The sequence below is a fragment of the Bos mutus genome, chromosome 10 (assembly GCF_027580195.1).
Source record: "Bos mutus isolate GX-2022 chromosome 10, NWIPB_WYAK_1.1, whole genome shotgun sequence".
NCBI lineage: Eukaryota > Metazoa > Chordata > Mammalia > Artiodactyla > Bovidae > Bos > Bos mutus.
Window position 1 is genome coordinate 26,532,098 of NC_091626.1, and position 27,965 is coordinate 26,560,062.

A 27,965-nucleotide genomic window follows, 5' to 3' on the forward strand; every position below is an offset into this window, starting at 1 on the left:
AGTCATGACCAACTCTTTTGCAATCCCATGGACTGTAGCCCACCAGGCTCCTCCATCCATGGGATTTTCCAGGCAAGAATACTGGATTGGGTTGCCATTTCCTTCTCCGGGGGACCTTCCAGACCCAGGGGTGAAACCTGTGTCTCCTGCATTGGCAGGTGGGATTCTTTACCACTGAGCCATCAGGGAAGCCCTGTGAGTGTGTATGCATATGTATAATACATATGTACACCTCTTATTTTGAATTGAGAGACAACTGCAGTCATGATACCTGTTTCCCCTTAGAATTTTAGTGTACATTTCCTAAGATCAAGGACATTCTCTTACATAGTCTTGGCACAATTATCAAAATTAAACCAGTATGATACCATTATCTAATCTGTAGGTCTTTTTTAGGTCTTGCTAGTGGTGCCAGGAATGTCAGCAAAAGAATATCCTGAATTGTACATTAGATTTAGTTGTCTTGTCTCTCTAGTCTGCTTTAATCTGGAACAGTTCTTTAATTCCTTGTTTTTCATGACTTAATATTTAAAGAGTTTGGGCCAGTTATTTTGTTGAATGTTTCTTAGTTTGGGTTTGTTTGATACATTTTCATAATTAAATTCACCTCATGTACTTTTGTTAGGAATACCATGGAAAAGATGCTTATGGAGGCATGAGCTATTTGTTCCATTGCTGGTGATGTTAACTTGGAATACTTGGTTAAGGTAGTGTTTGTCAGGTACTCCACTGTAAAGTTAGAATTTTTCTTTTCATAATTTTAAGTATCATGAGGTGGGGGTATGGGATGGGGGAGTAGTTTGAGGCTCTGTAAATGCCATGTTATTCCTCAAAATTTTACCCTCCGGCAGCTTTCATTGATCATTCTTACCTGAATCATTTCTTACTATTAGGGTTGCCAAATGGTGGTTTTCTAATTTCTTCTTTCTTTCTGTGTTTATTACTTGGCTTTCTATTATAAATAAGAGCTGCACCCGCACCGCCCCCACCCCAGTACTTACTTGTTTATATCACTGTAGACACCTGGAATCTTATTTGTTCAATGTGTTGTTATTTCTTCACTGTCATTAATTTATACTGATGCTCAAATTGTGCCAGACTGGGCCAATGGGAACCGGTTCAAACTGATTCCTGTGGTCCTTTTGACATAATCCTGTCATTCCTTGAGTATCTTTTGTGTTTTGGCACAATAAGATACCCCAAGTTCATCTCAAAAACCCTCGAGTCAGCCATTTCTCTAAGGGTCCCTCCTTCTTTTTAATAGAGAATATATTTGGAAATCAAGATCTGTGTGCTAGGTGTGTTCATTTGCTACTGGGGTGCATGGCTTCTGGGCTTTTTTAGATGATAGAGTTAAGAAATAGACATATACTGGGACATCCCTGGTGGGGATGTCTCCAGACTCCATGCTGCCATTACAGGGGGCATGGGTTCAATCCCTGGTTCTGGAAGTAAGATCCTGCATGTTGCATGGCATAGCCAAAAAAAAGAAAAGAAATGTGTGTGTGTGTGTGACATGAATGAATACACATATGTCTGCACACGTATCTGTTTATTCTGTATATATTAAAAGCTACCCCAAAAATCACTGCAGATGATGACTGCAACCATGAAATTAAAAGACACTGCTCCTGGGAAGGAAAGCTATGACAAACCTAGACAGCATATTAAAAAGCAGAGACATCACTTTGCTGACAAAGGTCCATATAGTTTTGGACTATAGTTTTGACTATATGTACGTATATGAGAGTTGGACCATAAAGAAGGTTGAGCGCCAAAGCATTGATGCTTTTGAACTGTGGTGCTGGAGAAGGCTCTTTTGAACGTCCCTTGGACAGCAAGCAGATCAAACCAAGCAATCTTAAAGGAAATCAAGCCTGAATATTCGTTGGAAGAACTGATGCTGAAGCTCTAATACTTTGGCCACTTGATGTGAAAAGCCAACTTTGGGAGATGGTGAGGGACAGGGAGGCCTATCTTGCAGCAGTCCACGGGGTCACAAAGAGTCGAACATGACTAGGTGACTGAGCAGCACCACTACCACCCGTCTTATGTATCTTGTTGAGGCTGAAATTTGTATTTCCTGATGATTTAGTGATGTTAATTAAGCATTCTTTCCTACAACTATTGACTATTTGAATATTCTTTTTTGTGAAGTGTGTCCATTTTTGTGAAGTATGTTTTGTCTGTTTGTCTCCCAGAGTCAGAAGAGTCCTTGGTATGCATGGACAAGAGTCCTTACATGTATTGTTTTTAAATGTATCTTTAAAGCCAGGGTGTAAGTCCACTCTGGCTTGCCTTCTTACCCTTTAATGGTGACTTAAAATGATCATGAGAAACGCTGGGCTGGAAGAAGCACAAGCTGGAATCAAGATTGCCGGGAGAAATATCAGTAACCTCGGATATGCAGATGACACGACCCTTATGGCAGAAAGTGAAGAAGAACTAAAGATGAAGGTGAAAGAGGAGAGTGAAAAAGTTGGCTTAAAGCTCAACATTCAGATCATGGCATCCGGTCCCATCTTCATGGCAAATAGATGGGGAAACAGTGGAAACAGTGGCTGACTTTATTTTTCTGGGCTCCAAAATCACTGCAGATGGTGATTGCAGCCATGAAATTAAAAGATGCTTGCTCCTTTTAATAGAAGGTTATGAACAACCTAGACAGCATATTAAAAAGCAGAGACATTACTTTGTCAACAAAGGTCTGTTGAGTCAAGGCCGTTGTTTTTCCAGTGGTCATGCATGGATGTGAGAGTTGGACTATAAAGGAAGCTTAGTGCCAAAGAATTGATGCTTCTGAACTATGGTGTTGGAGAAGACTCTTGAGAGTCCCTTGGACTGCAAGGAGATCCAACCAGTCCATTCTGAAGGAAATCAGTCCTGGGTGTTCACTGGAAGGACTGATTTTGAAGCTGAAACTCCAATCCTTTGGCCACCTGATGCGAAGAGCTGACTCATTTGAAAAGACCCTGATGCTGGGAAAGATTGAGGGCAGGAGGAGAAGGGGAAGACAGAGGATGAGATGGTTGGATGGCATCACCGACTCAATGGACGTGAGTTTGGGTGGACTCCGGGAGTTGGTGATGGACAGGGAGGCCTGGTGTGCTGCAGTCCATGGGGTCGCAAAGAGTTGGACACAACTGAGCAACTGAACTGAACTGAAAAATGATCAAGTGTTTCTAATTTTAACATTGCTTGGTTTGTCAGTCTCCTCCATTATTAATGCTTTTTTGTGTCTTGTTTGAGGTTTTTCTCTACATTGTAGTTATGAAAATGTACTCTTCTGTCATTATCTACAAGCTTCATTATTTTGCATTCTCCATGTAAAGTCACAATACTCCAACCAGTAGTTGCAATGTTTTTCATCATTGCATACTCCTCTCTTAATGACATTTCTCTAATTTACAGAGTTGAGGGTCAAATAACGGACACAGCTCCTTATACATACCTTGCCTAGAGCCCACAGGGTGCCATCTTTTACTTCTCCAATATCAACTGTATCCTTCCCAAAGTGGGAGCTGGCTTCCTAATACTTGATACCTTTAACAGTGTTATCTGAATTATGGCATTGTGTTACTTTAGATTGGGAATTGTTTATATATTCACGCTTTACTCTTTCACACAAAACATTTGAAGAAAGACATCTTTTGTATGTTGAATTTCCACACCATATTGGCCTCAATGATCTCCTTGTGCATTAATTGTTTTGTATCTGCTCAGGGGGCACTCCTTGCTTTATGATCAAAAATGTATTGACCTAGTTTATTGTGGTTGTTACACATTTTGTGATAGCAGTAGATGGTGTCACCACAAGGCATCCCATCTTGCACATAGAAATTGCCAGGGCGTCACCTTGAACTTACATTGTACCACTCAGGAAGGTTACATTCTTGTGCTCTATAGAGCATTCTAAGAGAAGCAGACTTACATTTTACATTGCAAGATCCAAAAGCAGCCTGCCCAAGGTTTCAATTTACAAGAAGTACACAAGGATCCTTTCTGCACTGACATTCTGATCCACAGTCACAGCGTACTTTTTCAACTTCCGCTTCCTTATGACATTATTCTGATGGCTGATGTTTTGAGAAGCTGGTGTATTCATCACACAGAGTCCCTTGTGATGAATGAGGTTAAAGTAACTTCCATAGCAGCAGTTGCCAGGAGCACTGGTACTTGTATTATAGGCATTCATGATGCAGTGTTTTTTCTCACATAAACAGAATTCCTATGTATGAGACATAACAAGATTATGACCCTTGTTGAACAATGACCACTGCAAAATGAAAGCAATTGATTTACCTTTGAGGCTTGCCCAAAATGATGGTAGCATATCCCTGAGATTCAAGCCAACTTAAATACATTAGAAAAGTCCTTGCACACAAACAGATGCCCAGAAACATGGCAAACGGGGGTACAGATGAACACTTCCCTTGACTCGAAGTTGTCAAGAAGTTGACTCATGTCTAGGTTGACATTAAGATTCCCCTGGTTCCAAATCTCAGTCCCAATTACAGAAACGTGAAGGCATAGCAGTAGACAGATTGGATCTGTTACATTAAGCACATTTAATATATCTTCTGTGTCCTTGGAGACATTTGAATAGTTGAAACTGTAATTGTCCACCACCATAAGCACACTCCACAAAGGGCCAGTGAGTCCAGCAGCCAGGGGAATGGCAGTTTTGTGGCATTGTGGCAGTTTTAAACTCTCTGCCTTGAACTCCAGCTTCTGACATAGTTCTGTCTTCCTCAAAGCTGCATTTCATGAAAACTGACTCTTGTTACTATCTTACCTAACACCACTGGTGTTCAAATGTGGTAGAGTGCTTCAGGGCCCAGTTTCGTCAGTGAGGTCATTTATCTGTGGCATCCCTCGAAAGGCTCTCCAATGCTGGACAACCAGAGAATTGGGAGCCCTTTCACGTAACCATGATAGTACCAGGTATCTTGGATGAAGGGCTGATTTTCTTGGAATCCACCCTGCTCTCTGTAGGTGTCTGGAAACCAAGAGCTTCTTAGGATGTACAGGAATGACGCCAGTGCAGCTGGAGGCCAGACCCTGAGCCACCCTCAAAGGCGCTACGTGCCCTGGGGACGTTGGGGAAGCCCCACTTTGGGCCAGATTTGCGCGGAGCCTGTGGGCGGGCCAGGAGCACCTGCAGCCTGAGCCGCAGGAGGGCGCAGTTGCATGCGCCTGGCCCACACCGCTCTCCATGCGGCCTTTCGGAGGGCTGCATCGCACGCAGCTCTCTGCGGTCTTAGGAAGGTGGGTGATAGAGGCTTGAGTATGAAAATCTGCTTCCGAAGCAAACCCTCTTCCAAGGCGGGAACCCAGCTTTCTGGGTTGGGCGGCCGCCGCCCTGGACCTGAGAAAAAGGGCGGTTCCTCAGTGCTGTCCCGGTATAAGGGACTGGGGCTGGGGTTCCAGGGTCTGGAAGCTGGCCAGAGGGAGAAGTACAGGAAAAACAGAGTGACAACAGAGGGAACTGAGCAGGCAACTGAAGTGGTTTGGAGGGGAGGCGTGAGGAAGTGTAGGGAAGAGACAGCAGCAGAAGGGTACCCTGGGGCGAAGGGAATTTAATTTGGAAAGAGAAGCTTAGAGGGGTCAGCATATCGGAAGAGGCTATGGAAATTGACAGATCAAGCCTGTTTTACTTCTTGGTATTGGTCCTGAACAAATAGGCAAAACTAAATTTTCAGTAACTTGTTCCCACCATGGGCTGATAAAATTTTACTAAAGCCAGCTGCTGGCTGCTCCTAAAAGGGATATAACATATAAGTCTGTTTCCATGAGGAAGTCTAAGAGGGTGTTAACTGCATTTTTGCTGAACTCCTGCAGTAAAGAGTAAATAGGGTGTGTGTGTGTATGTTTGTGTGTGTGTGTGTGTGTGTGTGTGAGAGAGAGAGAGAGAGTGCTAATAGTGTAATACAGTATAATTTTTCACCCCTTTAAATTTTGTTTTAATAAAACAGCTTTATTGCAGTTTATTTATTCTATAGCAAACTACACATAATACATTGTGTAACTGCAACAGAGCAGAAAGAGCACAGCTCCTAGCAGGCAGCCATTGCTGTGCCTCACTATTCTGCACCCTGTAACTAAGGCAACAGGTCTTGCTCAGCCATTGCTCTGGGTTTTCAGTGGGCCCTGCCCACTGGTATCTCAGTGAGGGACCACTGGGGAAAATGATTCAGTCAAGGGTGGGTGGTGCGGTGGTCATCAGGTGGAGAGTGAGGTAAGAGGCCGAACCAGGCCTTGTCCTGGAGGGCCTCCAGCTCACCCAAGCCTTGGGCCAGCAGGTCAGCTGGAAGGCCCAGGAAACAGCCTGGGCCCTATGTCCTGCAGGGCTCCAGAGCCCTCATTAAGGCCCTCCACTAGCCTTGGTCCAGGCCTTGAGGCAGCGGTGAACCTCTTCCCCATCCTTGTCTCTGCGACTTAATGGCAGTGGCCATCTGTCTGGTCATAGTCTGTGAGACCTGGTCTCCCCAAGTGGGTGGTCTGAGGAGACTGAGGGCCAGTTGAGCTGGATGCCTGGCTCCCTCAGGCATGACAAGTGGGCAGGATGTGGGTACCTGGCCCTGAAGAGCTGTCAACTGAGATCTGCCTTCTCTTAGCCAGGGCTGGAACCTTGGAGGGTGAAAGTTGTGCCTTGGGACTTTGCCCTTTCTGGTCAGGACAGAGAATAACATTCATCTGGTAGAGATTTGCAGAAACATCATTACCTGACCATGACCGGACCTCAAGAACAAAGCATCTGATACCGAGAAGTCTGCAATAACTAACCACACCCATCCCTCACCTTTGGCTTTTACATGGACTTGCTGGAAGCTTTCAGTAACTTTGAAGTTCTTAGTGCATGAGCCACCCATCTCTTTGTATGAATCTGTAATGAACCTTTCTCTGTTCCAAACTCTAATGTTTAGTATTGATGGGCCTCACTGTGTGTTGGGCACACAGACTTGTGATTTCTGTAACATAACTAGCTAAATTTTTATATATGTGTACATCCCTGAAACCACCATGATTTGCTATCTGTTTTCCAGTCGATAGGTGAACATTTTTTTCATTTCCACTTTAAGACTGTTAAACAAATGAAGTTGCTATGAGCCTCCATATATCTTTGTATGAACCTGGGCTTTCTTTTCTCTTGGGTAAAAACTTGAGAGTGGAATGACTGGATATATAGTAGTTGAATGTTTAACTTTTTAAGAAACTGCAGAACTGTTTTCCAAAGTGGTTGTACCATTCTACATTTCTATCAGCAATATATATATCAGAATTCTAATCCCTCTGCATCTTTACGATGAGTTGGTATGGTCAGTCTTTTAAATTTTAGCCATTCTAATAAGTGTGTAGTGATATACATTGTGGCTAATTTTGCATTTTCCTATTACTAGTGATGTTGAGCATCTTTTTCTGTGCTTATTAGCCTTCCATGTATCTTCTTTGGTAAAGTATATGTTCAGATCTCTTGCCTATTTCTTGAGGATTTGTTTCTTACTGAGTTTTGAAGTTTTTTAAAAAAATATATTTTGAATAGTCCTTGAGCAAATATACATTTTAAAAATATTTTACCCCAGTCTGGCTTGTCTCTTAATTCTCTTAATAAAATATTTTAAAGAGAAGCTTGTAGGTTTGATGAAGTTCAGCTTATCCCTTTGTTCTTTCATGAATTTTTAATTCACTGCCACATCTAAGAAATTTTTGCTTAACCTTCAGCTCTCAGTTTAAAAGATTTCTCCTGTGTTTACTTACAGAAGTTTTATAGTTTTCGGCTTTACATATTGGTCTGTGGTCTATTTTACACTATTTTTTTTATGTGATGCAAGATATGAAATTAAGTTCTTTTGTTTTCCATTCAGTTGTTCCAGCACTGTATATAAAAAGGCTATCCTTTCTCCAGTGATTTACCTTTGTCAAAAATCTGTTGCCATATTTGTGTGGGTCTATTTCTAGTCTTTCTGTTCTGGTCTATTGATCTGTCTATTGTTAATAGTTTTAGAACACCCAAAAAAGATGTCCTTTTCGTTATAGAGAACTGGAATGCAAAAGTAGAAAGACAAGAAACACCTGGAGTAACAGGCAACTTTGGCCTTAGAGTACAGAATGAAGCAGGGCAAAGGCTGATGGATTTGTGCCAAGAGAACACACTGGTCATAGCAAACACCCTCTTCCAACAACACAAGAGAAGACTCTACACATGGACATCACCAGATGGTTGACACTGAAATCAGATTGATTATATTCTTTGCAGCCAAAGATAGAGAAACTCTATACAGTCAGCAAAAACAAGACCAGGAGCTGACTGTGGCTCAGATCATGAACTCCTTATTGCCAAATTCAGACTGAAATTGAAGAAAGTAGGGAAAACCACTAGAGCATTCAGGTATGACCTAAATCAAATCCCTTATGATTATACAGTGGAAGTGAGAAATAGATTTAAGGGACTAGATCTGATAAACAGAGTGCCTGATGAACTATGGACGGAGGTTCATGACATTGTACAGGAGACAGGGATCAAGACCATCCCCAAGAAAAAGAAATGCAAAAAAGAAAAACGGTTGTCTGAGAAGGCCTTACAAATAGCTGTGAAAAGAAGAGAAGCCAAAAGCAAAGGAGAAAAGGAAAGATAGACCCATTTGAATGCAGAGTTCCAAAGAATGGCAAGGAGAGATAAGAAAGCCTTCCTCGGTGATCAGTACAAAGAAATAGAGGAATACAACAGAATGAGAAAGACTAGAGATCTATTCAAGAAAATTAGAGATACCAAGGGAACATTTCATGCAAAGATGGGCTCAATAAAGGACAGAAATGGTATGGACCTAACAGAAGCAGATGATATTGAGAAGAGGTGGCAAAAATACACAGAAGAACTGTACAAAAAAGATCTTCATGACCCAGATAATGATGATGGTGTGATCATTCACTTAGAGCCAGACATCCTGGAATGTGAAGTCAAGTGGGCCTTAGGAAGCATCACTACGAACAAAGCTAGTGGAGGTGATGGAATTCCAGTTGAGCTATTTCAAATCCTGAAAGATGATGCTGTGAAAGTGCTGCACTCGATATACCAGCAAATTTGGAAAACTCAGCAGTGGCCACAGGACTGGAAAAGGTCAGTTTTCATTCCAATCCCAAAGAAAGGCAATGCCAAAGAACGCTCAAACTACTGCACAATTGCATTCATCTCACACGCTAGCAAAGTAATGCTCAAAATTCTCCAAGCCAGGTTTCAACAGTATGTGAACTGTGAACTTCCAGATGTTCAAACTGGTTTTGGAAAAGGCAGAGGAACCAGAGATCAAATTGCCAAGATCTGTTGGATCATGGAAAAAGCAAGAGAGTTCCAGAAAAATATCTATTTCTGCTTTCTTGACTATGCCAAAGCCTTTGACTGTGTGGATCACAAAAAAACTGTGGAAAATTCTGAAAGAGATGGGAATACCAGACCACCTGACCTGCCTCTTGAGAAATCTGTATGCAGGTCAGGAAGCAACAGTTAGAACTGGACATGGAACAACAGACTGGTTCCAAATAGGAAAAGGAGTACGTCAAGGCTGTATATTGTCACCCTGCTTATTTAACTTCTATGCAGAGTACATCATGAGAAACGCTTGACTGGAAGAAACACAAGCTGGAATCAAGATTGCCGGGAGAAATATCAGTAGCCTCAGATATGCAGATGACACCACCCTTATGGCAGAAAGTGAAGAAGTAAAGAGCCTCTTGATGAAAGTGAAAGTGGAGAGTGAAAAAGTTGGCTTAAATCTCAACATTCAGAAAACTAAGATCATGGCATCCGGTCCCATCATTTCATGGCAGATAGATGGGGAAACAGTGTCAGACTTTTATTTTTTGGGCTCCAAAATTACTGCAGATGGTGATTGCAGCCATGAAATTAAAAGACGCTTACTCCTTGGAAAGAAAGTTATAACCAACCTAGACAGCATATGAAAAAGCAGAGACATTACTTTGCCAACAAAGGTCCATCTAGTCAAGGCTATGGTTTTTCCAGTGGTCATGTATGGATGTCAGAGTTGGACTATAAAGAAGCTAAGCTCCAAAGAATTGATGCTTTTGAACTGTGGTGTTGAAGACTCTTGAGAGTCCCTTGGACTGGAAGGAGATCCAACCAGTCCATCCTAAAGGAGATCAGTCCTGAATATACATTGGAAGGACTGATGTTGAAGCTGAAACTCCAGTCCTTTGGCCACCTGACACGAAGAGCTGAGTCATTTGAAAAGACCCTGATGCTGGGAAAGATTGAAGGCAGGAGGAGAAGGGGACGACAGAGGATGAGATGGTTAGATGGCATCATTGACTCATTGCACGTGAGTTTGAGTAGACTCCAGGAGTTGGTGATTGACAGGGAGGCCTGGCATGCTGCGGTTCATGGGGTCTCAAAGAGTGGAACACAACTGAGCGACTGAACTGAACTGATTGTTACACAAATACCCCTCTGTTTTGAGTACTGTGACTTTATATGTCTTAAAATCAGAAAGTGGTAGTCCTCCAATTTTTTTCTTCTTTTTCAAAGTGGATTGGCTATTCTAGATCTTCTACATTTCTATGTGAATTTTAGAATCAGTTTGTCAAATTCTACAAGAAAAACCTTGTGATTGACCTATGGGGAAAATTGACAATTAATGATGTTAATTATTTAATCGATGAATAAGATCCCTCCACTTATTTAGGTTGGTGTCAATTTCTCTCAATATTTATAGTTTTAAGTTACATGTTTTTCACAACTTTTGTCAGAATCATTGCTAAGTACTTAACTGTTTCACTCTGTAATAATACCCCTTAAAATTTTTAATTTCCAATTGTTCGTTGCTAGTATTATAAAAACAGAATTGACTACTGCATATTCATCTTGCATCCTTTGAGCTTACTAAACTCATTAGGTCTAGTAGGTTTTTTTGTAGATTCCCTCAGATTTCTACATAGACCTCTATAAATGTTATCTATAAATAAAGACAAATTTAAGTCTTCCTTTCTTATCTGGAATCCTTTTATTTCTCTTTCTTGCCTGATTGCACTGCTCAGAACCTCTAGTTCAATGTGGAATAGAGATAATGAGAGTAGACGTTCTTGTCTTGTTTCTGATCTTAGAGGGAAGATATTCAATCTTTTACCATTGGAAGCTACCATTAGTTGTAGATTTTCCCACAGATCTCCTTTCTCATGTTGAAAAGTTCCCCCTATTGTCAGTTATCTGGGAGTTAATAGGATTGGATGTTGGGTTTGGTCAAATGATTTTTCTGATCTATTGATGTGATCATATTGTTACTGGCCTTGCTCTAGATTCTTGGACAGAAATACCACAAAAATGAATATTGTTCCCAAAAGATTTTTAGGCAAGCAGTAGTTTTTATTGGAGGGATAATGTGTGCCAAGGGAGAAGGTGAACGAGTCCCAGCTCCCCAAGGACATTCAGAAATAGGATTTTAAAGGCAGTGTGAAGGAGGGGGCCACAGGATGCCTGATTAGCTTGGCATCATTTCTCAGGTTGGTTGGCATAAAAGTGAAATTTTGAGCTTCGTCAACATACTGGTTTCAGTTGGTCTGAGGTCTGCATGCTTGCAGTCAGCAGTTTTCATCTGGTCGGGGTCTGCTTCCTGCAAATACAACTTAGGATTGTGTGTCAGCCTTTATCTCTCAGGAAACTGGGAGTTCTGTGATTCTACTGTGTGGTGGGTTTACAGTCCAGCTTTTGTCCTTTGGAAACTGTATATACATCAATGGAACAGAAATAATCTGGTACTTTTGTAGATCTCTAGTTATTGTCTCAAAGACCTAAGCCCTCGGGCACTTTGTTGTAGTAGGCTTGTAGTTTTCTTTGCTCCAGGCATTTCCTCGGTCTTCTTCCAAGATGGCTGTGTACTCTTGTCTTCCTGTTTCATTATGATTATTCATTTTTAGTTTGTTAATATGGTAATATACACTGACTGATTTTCAGACCAAGCTTGTGTCCATAGGATAAATTTCATTTGGTCATGTTATATTATCCTTTTTATACATTGTTGAATTCAGTTGCTAACATTTTGTTTAGGATTTTGCCATCTGTATTTGGGAGGGACATTGGTCTGAAATTTTGTATTAATGTTGTAAACTGATTTTCACATCAGGGTAATAATGCTGGCTGCAAAGAACTAGTTGGGTCATATTTTCTCCTCTTCAGTTTTCTTGAAAGTTTATATAGAATTGTTCTTTTTCTTTCTTGTATTTTTTTATAGTATTCATAAGTAAAATCAGTGTGGGTCTGGAGTTCTCCTTGTGGGAAAGTTTTAAGTTCCAATTTCAATTTCTTGGAAAGATACAGGACTATCTAGGTCATCCATTTCCTCTTGTGTTAACTTTCACAGTTTGTGTCTTTCAAAGAGTGTGTCCATTTCATCTCTAAGTTGTCTAATTTATAGGCACAAAGTTCATATTATTTTTTATTATCCTTTCAGTAACCATAGAAACCATGGCATCATCCTTCAACCGTTCCTCATGTTGGTAATTTTTGTCTTTCTTTCTGATCAGTATGACTGGAGGTGTATGATTATTACTGGCTTTGTCAAAAAAAGGCCAGCATTTGTTTTTGTGTACTTTTTTTCCCCCCTCTTTGTTTCTCTCTCTCTGTTTCTCTCTCTCTCTCTCTCTCTCCCCGTGTGTGTATGTGTGTGTGTGTTGCCTGGCCATGTGGCATGTGGGATCTTAGTTCCCTAACCAAGGATCAAACCCACACCACTTGCGGTAGAAACCTGGAGTCTTAACTGCTAGACCACCAGGAAAGTCCTGTTTTCTGTTTCTTATTTCCTTAGTTTTCACTCTGATGTTTATTACTTTCTTTAATCTATTTACTTTGGATTTAATTTGCTGTTATCTTTCTAGTTTCTTGAGGTGGAAATTGAGATAATTGATTTGAGACCTTTATTGTTTCTTTTTTAATTGAGATGTAATTGACATATAACATTGTATTAATTTTAGGTATACAACATAATGATTTGATATGTGTACATACTGTGAAATGATTACCACAAGAGGTTTAGTTAAGATCCTTTACCACACATAATGACAAATATTTTTTCTTATGATGAGTACTTTTAAGATCTATTCTCTTAACTTTTGAATACAATATAGTATTGTTAACTGTAGTATCCATGCTGTATGTTATATCCTCAGGATTATTTTATCTTATAAATAAATGGAAGTTTGTATCTTTTACCCCTTCACCCATTGTACCCAACCCCCAACCCTTGCCTCTGGAAAATACAATCTGTTTTCTGTATCACTGGATTTGGTTTTAGATTCTGCATATAAGTGAGATCATACAATATTTGTCTCTCTCTCTCTCTCTGACTTATCCTGGAATAAATCCCACTTGATCATATTGTATGACCTTTTTAATATATTGTTGAATTTGATTTGCTGCTTTATTGAGTATTTTTGCATTGATATTCATTAGAGAGAATTGGATTGTAGTTTTCTTATAGTGACCTTGTCTATTTTTGGTATTGGTAATGATGTCTTTGTAAAATGACTTTGGAAATGTTCCTTCCTTTTGTATTTTTTGGAAAAGTTTGAGAATAATTGGTGTTAATTCTTCTTTAAATGTTTGGTAAAACTCAGCAGTGAAGACATCTGGTTCTAGACTTTTCTTTGTTGAGAGGTTTTGGATTACTACTTGGATTACTCCTGGTAGCTCCGCTGGTAAAGAATCTGCCTGCAATGCAGGAGACCCTAGTTTGATTCCTGGATTGGGAAGATCCCTGGAGAAGGGATAGGCTACCCACTCCAGTATTCTGGCCTGGAGAATCCCATGGACTGTATAGTCCATGGGTTCCCAAGGAGTTGGACACGAATGAGTGACTTCCACTCACTTTAGATTACTGATTCAGTCTCCTAACTAGTGGGGCTTCCCTGGTGACTCGGACGGTAAAGAATATGCTTGCAATGCAGGAGAACTGGATTCAATCCCTGGGTTGGGAAGGTCCCCTGGAGAAGGGAATGGCAACCCACTCTAGTATTCTTGCCTGGAGAATTCCATGGACAGAAGAACCTGGCAAGCTATACAGTCCATGTGGTTGCAAAGCCAGACATGACTGAGTGACTAACACACACTCCTTACTAGTAATTATCTGTCCAACTTTTCTGTTTCTTCATGATTCAGTCTTGGTAGATGGTGGTTATTCAGTTGCTAAGTCATGTCTGACTCTTCGTGACCCCATGTACTGTAGCATGCCAGGCTTCCCTGTCTTTCGCTGTCTCCTGGAGTTTGCTCAAGCTCATGTCTATTGAGTTGGTGATGCCATCCAACCATCTCATCCTTTGTCACCCCCTTCTCCTCTTGCCCTCAATCTTTCCCATCATCAGAGTCTTTTCCAGTGAGTCAGCTCTTCACGTCAGGTGGCCAGAGTAGATGGTAGATTGTGTTTCTAGGAATTTATCCATTTTTTCCCTACATTGTCCATTTTGTTAACATATGATTGTTCATATTGTTGTCTTACAATCTTTCGTATTTCAGTGGTGTCAGTTATAACATCTCCTCTTTCATTTCTAGTTTTATTTGGCTGCTGTTTCTTTTTTTCTTTATAAATCTAGCTAAAGTTTTCTTTAGTTTATCTTTTCAAAAAATAAACTTTTAGTTTTATTCGTCTTTTCTATTTTCTGTTTAGTCTCTATTTCATTTATTTGTACTCTGATCTTTGTTGTTTGCTTCCATCTGTGAACTTTGGAGTTAATTTGTTCTTTTCCTGTTTCCTTGAGGTGTAAAGGGTGGTTGTTTATTTGAGATTTTTCTTGTTTCTTAATGTAGCCACTTATTGTCATGAACTTTCCTCTTAGAACTGCTTTTGCTGCATCCTGTAAATTTTGGTATGTTGTCTTTCCATTTTCATTTCTCTCAAGATATTTTTTTGATTTCTTCTTTGACCCATTGGTTGTTATAGCATGTTGTTTGATCTCCACTTATCTGTGAATTTTCCAGTTTTCTTTTTGTAATTGATTTCTAGTTTTATACCACAGTGGTTGGAAAAGATGCTTGATATGATTTTAACTTTCTTAAATTTGTTGAGACTTGCTTTTGGCTCAGCATATAATCTGTGCTGGAGAATGTTCCCTGTGCTCTTGAGAAGAATGTGTATTCTGCTGTTTTTGAAGAAATGTTCTGCATATATATATGATAAGTCCATCAGATATCACATGTACCTTAAGTCTGATGTTTCCCTGTTGATTTTCTGTCCAGATGATGAAAATAGGGTATTGAAATCCCCTTCTATTATTGTATTGCTGCATATTTCTCCCTATTACTTCTTAATTTAGGCATGTAATTCTATAACTTTCCTTCTAAGTATTGCTCTAGTGGTGTTCTACATATTGCGATATATGTTTTTATTTTAATTCAAAATATTATTTAATTTTCTTTGTTGTTGAAATATTTAATAGATTGTCTTTTTTTTACAGCAGTTTTTTTTACAGCAAAATTGAGTGAAAAGTACAGTGTTCTCACATACCACACCCTGCTGCCTGCACATGAGTATAGTCTCCCCCACCATCGACATCCTGCATCTGAGTGGCACATTCGTTATCATCGATGAACCTGCATTACTTGTCATTATTATCCAAAGTCTGTAGTTTACACTAGGGTTCACTCTTGATGTTATACATCATTTGGGTTTGGACAAATGTATAATGACATATATTCACCAGTGTAGCATATGGAATAGTTCTATTGCTGTAACAATCCTCTGTGCCCTGTTCACCCTCCTTTACCTAACTCTTCAACCACTGATTTCTGCCCCCCACCCACAATGATGTTTTTATTGTCTCCAAAATTGTGCCTTTTCTAGAATATTGTATTGTTAAAGTCTTACAATGTACAGCCTTTCCAGATTGGCTCTTTCACTTAGTAATATACATTTAAGTTTGTTTGTGTCCTTCCATATCTTGGTAGCTTTATTATTTAAGCACTGAATAGTATTCTATTGTTTGGATGTTCAGTTCAGTTCAGTCCAGTCGCTCAGTCGTGACCAACTCTTTGCAACCCCATGGACTGTAGCATGCCAGGCTTCCCTGTCCACCAACTCCTGGAGCTCGCTCAAACTCATGTCCGTCAAGTCAGTGGTGCCATCCAACCATCTTATCCTCTGTCGTCCCCTTCTCCTCCTGCCTTCAATCTTTTGCAGCATCAGGGTCTTTTCCAATGAGTCCGTTCTTCACAGCAGGTGGCCAAAGTATTGGAGCTTCAGCTTCAGCATCAGTCCTTCCAACTGACTGCAAGCTCACTGATTCTTTCCTTGACCCATCAGTCTAAGCATGAGCCCATCAGAAACATTCTTATCTGTTACAGTGTCTTTTTTTATAACTTTTTATATTGGAGTATAACTAATTAACAATGTCGTGATAGTTTCAGGTGGATGACAGGGGGACTCAGCCATACATATGCATGTATCCATTCTCCCCCAAACTCCCCTCACATCCAGGCTGCCACATTTTACTGAGCAGAGTTCCCAGTGCTATATAGTAGGATGTTGTTGGTTATCCATTTTAAATATACCAGTTCTGTTACAGTGTTTTTTATTTCTGTGGTTTCCTTTTGATTCTTTCTTACCATCTTTCTGTTTATGTTACTAATCTCTTCTTGCATGTTGTCAACTTTTTCTGTTACCCTTAGCATATAGATCATAATTATTTTAAATTCCCAGATAATTCCAAAAAACTCTGCCATATCTGACTCTGGTTCTTTTGCTTGTTTTTTCCTTTCAGACTGTTTTGTTTTTCCCCCTGCCTGTTAGCATGCCTTGCAACTTTTTTGTTGAAAACCAGATATGAAGTTTAATGGAAACTGAAGTAAATAAGCCTTTATTGTTTATCTGATTAGGTGTTAGTCTGTATTTACTGTTTCCTTTAGTGTAGGTGTCAGAGGTTTCAATTTCCTCTAATGTTCTTATGTCTGTTTCCCATGTCCTCTTAGGATTTTCTGAGAAACCCCTTAAATAGAGCCTATGCCTGTAGTTATTTCCGTTATAATCTGCTTATTACAGGAGCACCTTTGAGATGGTATAAGGTGTGGGAGGATGGGAAGCGTTCTCTAGTCTTAAGGTGAGGTCTCAGTCTTATAATGGTCTTGTGCTTCTGGGCTGTGAATTTCGTGCATTTAAGCTGCACCCTTCTTCCCCTAGGTGAGATAAGAAGGCTGGAGGAAGCTGAAGTTGGGTAATTTCCCTTCCCTCAAGTTGAAAAAGGCTATGGTGAATGAAGTCTTTTACCTTGTTGAGTAGACCTTTACTTTGAGGACACTTCGGGTGTATTTCAAAATGGTGACTATAACTCTTTCCATATATCAGAAAGGTCACATTTCTTGGTCAAACATGATGAATTTTTTCCTAGTCTCTACTGTGAGAATATGGTAGGTTTCTAGGAGGTCAGACTTATGGCAGTGCAGAAGCTCCCTTTATAATGGGCCCCCATGAGTTTTGAACACTGGTGGTAGTCTACACTTAGGCTTCACAAATTTGCTGAAGTCATTGTTTATGTGTTACTGGCTCCTGCCACTCTGCTTCAGGTAAGCTCATTTGTATTCTCTGTATTAGCCAGTCTCTCCAGTCGGTCCTGTGGCCTCATTTCTCTGTACAGAAAACAGGAATCAAGACCATCCCCAAGAAAAAGAAATGCCAAAAAGCAAAATAATTGTCTGAGGAGGCCTTACAGATAGCTGTGAAAAGAAGAGAAGCCAAAAGCAAAGGAGAAAAGGAAAGATAGACCCATTGAATGCAAAGAATAGCAAGGAGAGATAAGAAAGCCTTCCTCAGCAATCAATGCAAAGAAATAGAGGAAAACAATAGAATGGGAAAGACTAGAGAAGAAAATTAGAGATACCAAGGGAACATTTCATGCAAAAATGGTTTCAATAAAGGAAAGAAATGGTATGGACCTAACAGAAGCAGAAGATATTAATAAGATGTGGCAAGAATACACAGAACTGTACAAAAAAGATCTTCCCCACCCAGATAATGATGATGGTGTGATTACTCACCTAGAGCCAGACATCCTGGAATGTGAAGTCAAGTGAGCCTTAGGAAGCATCACTACGAACAAAGCTAGTGGAGGTGATGGAATTCCAGTTGAGCTATTTCAAATCCTAAAAGATGATGCTGTGAAAGTGCTGCACTCAATATGCCAGCAAATTTGGAAAACTCAGCAGTGGCCACAGGACTGGAAAAGGTCAGTTTTCATTCCAATCCCAAAGAAAGGCAATGCCAAAGAATGCTCAAACTACCATACAGTTGCACTCATCTCACACACTAGTAAAGTAATGCTCAAAATTCTCCAAGCCAGGCTTCAGCAATATGTGAACTGTGAACTTCCTGATGTTCAAGCTGGTTTTAGAAAAGGCAGAGGAACCAGAGATCAAATTGCCAAGATCCGCTGGATCATGGGAAAAGCAAGAGAGTTCCAGGAAAACATCTATTTCTGCTTTATTGACTATGCCAAAGCCTTTGACTGTGTGGATCGCAATAAACTGTGCAAAATTCTGAAAGAGATGGGAATACCAGACCACCTGTCCTGCCTCTTTAGAAATCTGTATGCAGGTCAGGAAGCAACAGTTAGAACTGGACGTGGAACAACAGACTGGTTCCAAATAGGAAAAAGAGTACATCAAGGCTGTATATTGTCACCCTGCTTATTTAACTTATACGCAGAGTACGTCATGAGAAACGCTGAGCTGGAAGAAACACAAGCTGGAATCAAGATTGCCGGGAGAAATATCGATAACCTCAGGTGTGCAGATGACACCACCCTTATGGGAGAAAGTGAAGAAGAACTAAAGAGCCTCTTGATGAAAGGGAAAGAGGAGAGTGAAAAAAATTGGCTTAAATCTCAACATTCAGAAAACGAAGATCATGGCATCTGGTCCCATCCCTTCATGGCAAATAGATGGGGAAACAGTGGAAACAGTGGCTGTCTTTATTTTTCTGGGCTCCAAAATCACTGCAGATGGTGATTGCAGCCATGAAATTAAAAGATGTTTACCCCTTGGAAGGAAAGTTATGACCAACCTAGACAAAATATTGAAAAGCAGAGACATTACTTTGCCAACAAAGGTCCATCTAGTCAAGGCTATGGTTTTTCCATTGCTCGTGCATGGATGTGATAGTTGGACTATAAAGAAAGCTGAGGGCCAAAGAATTGATGCTTTTCAACTGTGGTGTTGGAGAAGACTCTTGTGATTTCCTTGGACTGCAAGGAGTCCATCCTAAAGAAGATCAGTCCTGGGTGTTCATTGGAAGGACTAATGTTGAAACTGAAACTCCAATACTTTGGCCACCTGATGTGCAGAACTGACTCATTTGAAAAGACCCTGATGCTGGAAAAGATTGAGGGCAGGAGGAGAAGGGGACGACAGAGGATGAGATGGTTGGATGGCATCACCGACTCGATGAACATGGGTTTGGATGAACTCCGGGAGCTGGTGATGAACAGGGAGGTCTGGCGTGCTGTGGTCCATGGGGTTGCAAAGAGTCTGACAAGACTGAATGACTAAAGTGAACGGAAGAAAACTCATTGCTTTTCAGTGTAGTTTTTTCTTTTTGTGAGAGTGGGAGTACAAGATCTACATGTCAGAGTGGAAATTGGAAGGGTACCCACTGTGCAATTTGTATGTTTTAAGTTTTGTGTAGATGCTTTGTGGCTTAGCAGAAGCCACAAATGATCTTTACCAATGATCTTTACCAAGATCATCAATCTTGGTAAACGTCCCACATGCATTTGAAAATAATGTGTATTCTACAGTTTTTGAGTATAGTATTTTATATATATCAAGGTCAATTTGATTAATATTGTTTAACTCTTCTATGTCTTTACTTTTTTTGCATGCTTACTCTTGGTAAACTTCTTCATGTATGATCCTGGATTTTTCTTTTTTTTTGATTTCTCAACTCTTGCTCCATTATCTCTCACTCTCAACATATGCTTTGTATGTTTTGAAGCTATGCTGTTATGTGCATATAAAACACTGTGGAATGGTCCCTGTTTTTTTAATCATATACTGGATGTTTCTCTACTTGATTTATACCTTTCTATTACTGTCAATATTTTGTCAACTTTTAATAAGATTTATTTTTATAATGTTTACATTGACTACTTTCTTTACTTTTTACTATCCACATGTTTTATCTTTTGCTTTCAGCCTTCCATAATTACCTTCATATTAGATTTGGCTTATTTAGTAAAGAAATCACAACTGAAATAGCAAGTGTAAATACAATCACCCCTGCCTAGTTTAGGAAACTCAATAGTAACTCTTCAGGATCAACCCACTTGTACATGTGAAACAGGTGAGTTAAATATAAGTGTAATTGGTATCATTATCCCAGTATAGTTAAAGGTTTTATCATAGCACAGACATTTGTAATTCCTTCAGATTCAAACAGTTGCTCTCAGGTTACTATTGTTGAAGCAATTGAAGCTTTATTAATAAAACTTGTAAGGATAATCTCTGATTTATTACTATTCAGTCATTTGTATTACTGCCAAAAACAGTTGGAAGAATCCACTGTACTGGGGGTTTTGTGAAAAGATATATTATTTTTAATTTATATTTTTACTATAGATCCAACCTCTAGTTAATATAGAACCATTTAGATTTCTTGTTACGTTTGTTAGTGTGGTTTATCAAGGAATTTTCCCATATTGCTAAAATTTTCAAATTTATCGATATAAAGTTGTTTATATGGTCATTGTTTTTAAGTCTTTGTGAAAAGTTGGGCTTCCCAGGTAGCTCAGCTGGTAAAGAATCCACCTGCAATGCAGGAGCCCGCAGTTCGATTCTCCAGGGTAGTCCTTGATCATCACTGGTAGGTGTGTGTCAGTTCTTCACAAGGAACTTGACTTTAATTTTCTTTTCAGTGTTTGTTTTTTATGTCTTTGGTACTCTGTTTTTTAATTCTGCTGTTAAAGATTGATTAGCTGTTATCTTTCAAGTTTTGTGACATTATATCTTATACAAAGTATTTTTAGTCTTTCTCCTTTCCTACTAGTATCCCCAAAGCCAGAAATTTTCATGTAAGCTTTTGCTTTAACTCCATTATACAAATATAATATGTTATATTTTCATTCAGACCAAAATATTTACAGTTATACATTTAAACCATGTTTGGATCATGGCTGTTCTTTAACTTTGAAGCAAATTACTATTTTCTAGTTTGTTTTTCTTCTTTACACAATTTTAATTCTGCAAGCAAGGAACCTTAAGCAGTTTTTATTTTTAGCATTTGTTAAGACTTCCTTTATGACTGTAAATATTGTCTGTTTTGGTAAATATCATGTGTGTGCTTGTGTGCCAAGTTGCTTCAGTCATGTCTGACTCTTTGCAACCCTATGGACTGTAGCCTGCCAGTCTTCTCTGTTCATGGGATTCTCCAGGCAAGAATACTGCAGTGGGTTGCCATGCCCTCCTCCAGGAGATCTTCCAGACCCAGGGATTGAACCACGTCTCTTATGTCTTCTGCATTGGCAAGTGGGTTCTTACCACTAGGGCCACCTGGGAAGCCTGTTTCAGTTAGGTTAATTTGATTAAGTTTGCTTAAATCTTCTACTTAACTCTTTTAAGTTTTGTTGCTGTATTTGTTGCTGAAAGAAAGTATGTTAACACCTACAAGTAGATTTTGAATTTTTCTATTTCTCCTTTTCTATTTTTTCTAATTTTTTCTATTTCTCCTTTTTGTTCTGTTGGTGTTTGCTTTATATATTTCAAAGCTATTTGTTAAGAAGATACAAACTCCTGCTGAATTTTATCATATTGAATATATCTTTATCTCTGTAATGACTTCATCGTTTCTGCTATTAATATGGTTTGTTTCCTTTCTTTTGTCAATATAAATTAGTAAACTATTGTCATTATTTTGAGTAGAAGTTCTTTCCTCTCAATTCAGAGGAAAGAACCTTTTCCTCTGTAGCATATTGAATTAGATTCTGGTTTGCATTTAGAGCCATTAAAGGGCAGTAGGAGTATGTCTTGAGGATACTAGACATGCCCTGGTGGGATAACTTCCCCAGCTGAGATAATCACAGGGTCTCTAGCTAAAGGTGGCTAGGCTTCTCAGACAAGAGGAGTCTAGGCACCTTCTCTGGTAGAGGAATGTCAGGTGTCTTGGGAGGATCTAGATACTCAGAACCAATCCAGTCGACCTGGAACTCCCATTATCAAGGTCAAAGTTTTTTTGTGTTTTTTTTGTCTCAATCGGATTTCCCGCTACAGTCTTGGCAAATCTTGGTATTCAACTTATGCTGTGATTCTGAAACTCCACAGTTAAATTCTGGTTTTCTTTGAAGTTCGCTCTGTGGCTAAAGGAGAGATTTTTTTTTTTTTTAAGTCTCCTGTTATCAGCAATCTGAGCTGAGACCTTAGAGCCTTGAGCCTCATTGTGCAAAATGTCCATTAGAATTTAATACACCCATTCCACCCCTCAGTCTTTGAGATATTTCTAGGCAACATCACAGCCTTCCCTTGGTCCGCCACACACTTGCTTCAATAGGGCACTTCATCACAATCAACAGTGAGGAGAAATTTAACTAATTGTGATGTTATTATGAGCCCATCCCCCATTCAACAGGAGTTCAGCAGTGTGTTAAGGCCATGGACATACCTAAGCGAATCCCAGAGACCCAGTTTATCTATCTCTCTCGGCAGCACTCTTGGTACCAAGTGCTGTATGTATTTGTCAAGATCTAGTCCAGAAAAGAAAAATCCACCAAGAGTAATTACTATAAAAATTCTTGGAAAAGTATTAGAGAGCCAAAAAGGTAAAAAGGGAACACGGAGGTACAGAGAAGTATGAATTACCACAGAGAGTTGCACCCCTGAGATTGTGGGAACGAAGGGAAGAGATGGCGGTTTTCATAACCTAGAAGCTCTCACAGTGGCCTCATAGGTCTGGACCTGGACAGTAGAAGATAGAGCACTACCAGCCCAGGTGATGCTGGTAATTTAGGAACTCAGAAAAGTAGTGTGGAGTTGATAGCTGTACTTCCTATTAGGTAATATTGAGCTGGTACTGGTTCCTTAGGGACTTGGAAGAAGGTCCGCCAGGACTCTGACACAGATCTAAGAGACAGAGGGTTACTCCTCTCATGGAGCATATCAAACCCGTTATCAGGGAGCTTTGTGGTATAGCCTGAAACATCTGAGAAAGAGATACTGGCTGGCTGGTATGGGTTGCCCACAGTACTGGAAGATGGCTCTGTACATCTGGTTCTGAGCCCTCTGGCAGGGGGCATTGACACTAGGTGCCTTTGGTAGGATTGATGGAGCTGGTTCTAGAATGTGGTAACTGACTCTCAGCACCAGAGCAAGAGACCATTCTGGGTGTACGGGGAAGGTCACTGACAGTAACAGCAGGCAAACAGGAAGAGCCTCTTGTCCTTCCCTTTTGCTTTTTATTCTCCCTCTCAGGCTTTTCTTGACAGCATTTTTCAGGAATCCAGCTAGAAATGGGGAAATATAATGTGCCAGTTCCCATCTCTAGCTCCATAAACAAAGTATAAACTTTAGCGTTAGGACTCAGAAAATAGTTGATAATCAGTATAAGCTATGTCAGCAGAGTTCTGCTAATAGCTTCTGTGGTGACAGGTGATATATAGGAGGTGATAAATGATTTGTGTGATGCTGTCTCGTATTTTCTGTTGTTTTATTTAATTGTGGCTCATTACATTCTTCTCATGACCCTGAATGGTTTGTGACCTAAGTGTAAGAAACCCTGAATTAGCTGTGACTAAAAGTGAGTGGAGACAAAGTAAGATAGAGGTTTTGAGGAGTTGAAGTAGCTGCTGGCATGGAAGAAAGAGTTAATTACTGATGCCAAGGAAGATTCTGACACTACTTGAAGTGCGGGCAGTGCTGGCAGGAAGGAGAGGAAGGGCTTTGGCGTGCAGCAGTCCGTCGTATTGAACGGTACAACAGTGACAAAGCCGGGTAGACGTAAAGACCCTCGGGGTTGAAAGTTTCTCGTCACCACGTCCTATTTCTGATGAGATTACTTAATATAAGTTATTTTCCTCTTTACAGTGATTTGTTTCTAATAGTCCTCTTTCACCTCATGCATTTCCATCTTAATGTCCCCAGATCTGTAGCAGATACCAAGGATATCATGAAGGGAGACATGGAAAGGAAATCTGGTCATTAGGATTTGACCTATATCAGAGATGCTTTCCCTTAGAAGTTGCATCTAGTATACTTGGCTTCCAGGAGCTATCCATTAGTTCTGGCAAAGTATCTAGGACTATCCAGATGTTCTTGACATTGTACTACTGAGAGTATTTTTATGCTCTCTACTGTCAACCCCATTTGTGTCTGTGTTTAGAATATTCAGCCACCAGTGTATGTTCTGATGTGTCTCCAATTTTTTAAAATCTGTTGTTTTCAAATGTTAAGGAAATTATTGATACTTTTAACTGAAAGTCAGCAAATGAAGAAAATTAGCTTTTACTTGAGTTAAAATTTATGTTTTCAACAGATATGAAGTAAGTCCATTCAAATTGTGATCTCTGAATCTTTTAGTGAACTGACTCTAGATTTAAATTCTTCGGTCTAACATTCTCTAGAGAATTCAGCTAACTCACCGTGCATGTAAAATATAGAATGGAATATATCTAAACACAGCCACGGTGAGTCTCTTATGATTGAGAACATGATGCAGCTGGGCTAGGTGCAGAGAAGGCTGCTGCTTCCATGCTGTGATTAGAGGCAACTGGGTTGTTGACTTGTCCCCAGATAACAGTCTCATTCCTATTACTTTGTCAACATAGCTGCCTTCCTTGGAAGGTCCAGGGGTTTTCTGCAGATGAAAGTGTGTTACAAATTACATGTTTGTCTGGATTGGGCTCCCGAAACTAATGAGTCCCTTAAGTGAGACTTACTTTGACTGCTTACCTCAAACAGAATGGGAGCTAGATAAGATGTCTGTAGAAGAGAAGGGGAGATGGAGCAAACTGTCTGAATAAAGAAACCAAAAAATGGTGAGTTTTGGATGGGCTGTCCACATGCTTACTGAAGCTAGCAGAGTACCAGTCGACTTTGGGTGGGGAGTAAATTGGGAGTCAGACGTCAATCTTTCTAAAATGAGAAATGTCATGCCAGTGTTCATGCTTAGAGAATAGTATATTAATGAGTCCTTATATTACAACAGGATTCAACAATTACCCATCTATGATGAATTTCCTGCATTTCTTTCCCTGTAAACCTGCTCTTCCCTTATCCCTTGCCCTTACATATATGAGACAGACTCCAGAATTTTATTGATTCAAGCCTTGTCCCAATTGAAATCACTTTCTTTCTCTCCCTCTCTCTCCCTCTCTCCCCTACCCTCTCTGCCCCAACCACCCTCTCCTAGATCTTCTTTCTATTTTCACTTCAGCGTTGCAGCTTTGATGGGCCAGTTCTTCCAGGACACAGATCCATAAAGCTCATCCCTGCACCCTCAACAGCTGAGAGGGAGGAGCCAGACCAGCAGTGCCTGATGCCCTGCCCTCTTCTGTCCTGAGCAGGTGGCTCCATAATGACAGTGGGTGAGGCCCTGGTACACTTCAGAGTCACTCCCCTGCTGCTCTGGTTTGGGGTGTGTCTGTTCATTTCTGGTCACTCTCAGGCCAGGCCCTCCCAGCACTTCTCTTCCCCAGAGTTGGTGATCCCCTTGAAGGTGACTGGCTGGGGCAGAAATGCAAAGGTTCCAGGCTGGCTCTCCTATAGCCTGCGATTTGGGGGCCAAAGACACATCGCCCACATGAAGGTCAAGAAGTTCTTGGTTTCCAGGCCCCTCCCAGTGTTCACCTACACAGACCAGCGTTCCCTGCAGCAGGATCAGCCTTTTGTTCCTGATGACTGCTACTATCATGGTTATGTGGAGGGTGCTCCCAAGTCTCTGGTTGCCCTCAGTACCTGTTCTGGAGGTTTTCGAGGAATACTGCAGATAAATGATCTTGCTTATGAAATTGAACCAGTTAGGTCTTCCGCCACATTTGAACACTGGGTATATAGAATAGACATCGATGATACTCAGTTCCCACGTATGAGATGTGGGTTAACAGAAGAGGAAATAGCACGCCAATTGGAGTTGCATAATTTCACCCTGAAGCAAAGTTCTTACACAGGCTGGTGGACCCACTTGCGGTTTCTTGAGCTGGTAGTGATTGTGGACAATCTTCGATACATTTTCTCAGGAAGCAATGTGTCAGTAGTACAAAATGATATAGCTAATGCTGTCAACATAATAAATAGCCTGTATCGCCCTTTGGCAGTTGATGTAATTTTAACTGGGCTTGAAATCTGGACTGAAATAAACCAAATTGCCACTGATGACATAGAGAATATGTTGGAGGATTTTGCTGTTTGGAAGTTTTTTAACCTTGATAAGCGACTGCCACATGATGCAGCCCATCTTTTCATAAAGAAATCATTTGACCCTACGCTTGGAGTTGCCTTTGTTGCTGGAGTATGCCAGAATCCTCTTAATAGTGGAGTTATGGTTTTCGAAGATGAGAGTCTGTATGCTTTTGGGCTTACTGTTACCCATGAACTTGGTCATAATTTAGGTATGCTGCATGATACTGAATTTTGTGTGTGTGAACTTCAGTTTTGCATAATGTATCCTGCCAGATCGGTAACGAGTAAATTCAGCAACTGCAGTTATGCGAGTTTTGGGACAATGTGATGAGGAATGGACTTTGTCTCTTCTCTCCTCCAAATCCAGAGAATATCTTTAGGATAAAGTATTGTGGGAACCTAGTGGTCGAAGAAGGAGAGGAGTGTGACTGTGGAACCATAGGGCAGTGTGCACGTGATCCCTGCTGTCTGCCGAATTGCGCTCTGAAGCCTGGAGCTGCTTGTGCTTTTGGGTCTTGCTGTAAAAACTGCAAGGTCAGGTCAGCAGGGACCTTGTGCAGAAAACAGGTCAATGAATGTGACCTTCCAGAGTGGTGCAATGGGACATCGCATCAGTGCCCAGAAGATGTATTTGTGCAGGATGGGATTCCCTGTAGTGACAGTGCCTACTGCTATAAAAAGAACTGTGCTAACCATGATGAACAGTGCAGGGAGATTTTTGGCAAAGATGCAAGGAGTGCATCTCAGAGTTGCTACAAAGAAATCAACACCCAAGGAAATCGATTTGGTCACTGTGGTATCAGCAACACAGAGTACATGAAATGTGAAGTCCCTGATATCCTGTGTGGGAGAGTTCAGTGTGAAAATGTGGGAGTCATCCCAAATCTGATGGAACATTCCACAGTGCATCAGTTTCAAGTCAATGACACCACTTGCTGGGGCACCGACTATCATGTCGGAATGTCCATACCTGATATCGGCCAGGTGAAGGACGGCACAATGTGTGGTCAAAAAAAGATCTGTGTTCACAGCAGGTGTGTCAGTATGGTTCCTGAGCCACAAGCCTGTCAGCCTAAGACCTGCCACATGAAGGGGGTCTGCAATAATAAGCAAGAGTGCCATTGCAACCCCGGATGGGCACCTCCCTACTGCAAGGATGAAGGCAGTGGAGGTAGTAATAGTAGTGGCCCACCGGGTAATCCCCAAGGAGATGAGGAAGGAGAGGGAGAGGAGGAAGAAGAGGCCGAAGAGGCAGAACAGGCGGAAGACACAAAAATGGAAAAGAACACTCACATGTTACTGTGGCTTATTCCTTTGATTTGTTTATTTGTATGTTGCTTCCTTGTGCTTTGTAAGAAGCGTAAAAAGAAAAAGGAGCCAGAAATGATGGAGGAAGAGGATACTGAAGAAGAGGAGACGGAGGAAGAAAGTGACTAAGGCTCCTACTTCATTCACAAAGGAAAAAAAAAAAAAAATCCCTGGCTTTTCTTTTAAATAGTAGAGGAGCATTAGGGCCTGTCTGACTGCTTCAAGAAAAATTTAAGGATCTCTTATGGCAGGATCATAAGCAGTAATATTTCACTGAAGGATTCTTATC

General features: G+C 40.5%; 1 protein-coding gene across 1 annotated transcript; it reads left to right on the forward strand.

Annotated features, from left to right (window-relative positions):
- The first annotated feature begins 21,937 nt into the window (after window positions 1-21,937).
- Window positions 21,938-27,965, forward strand: ADAM20 (ADAM metallopeptidase domain 20). Its single transcript, XM_005911951.3, is given in 2 exon segments — window positions 21,938-26,676; window positions 26,679-27,965. Coding segments are annotated over 2 exon segments (2,259 nt in total). The 5' UTR covers window positions 21,938-25,544; the 3' UTR covers window positions 27,806-27,965.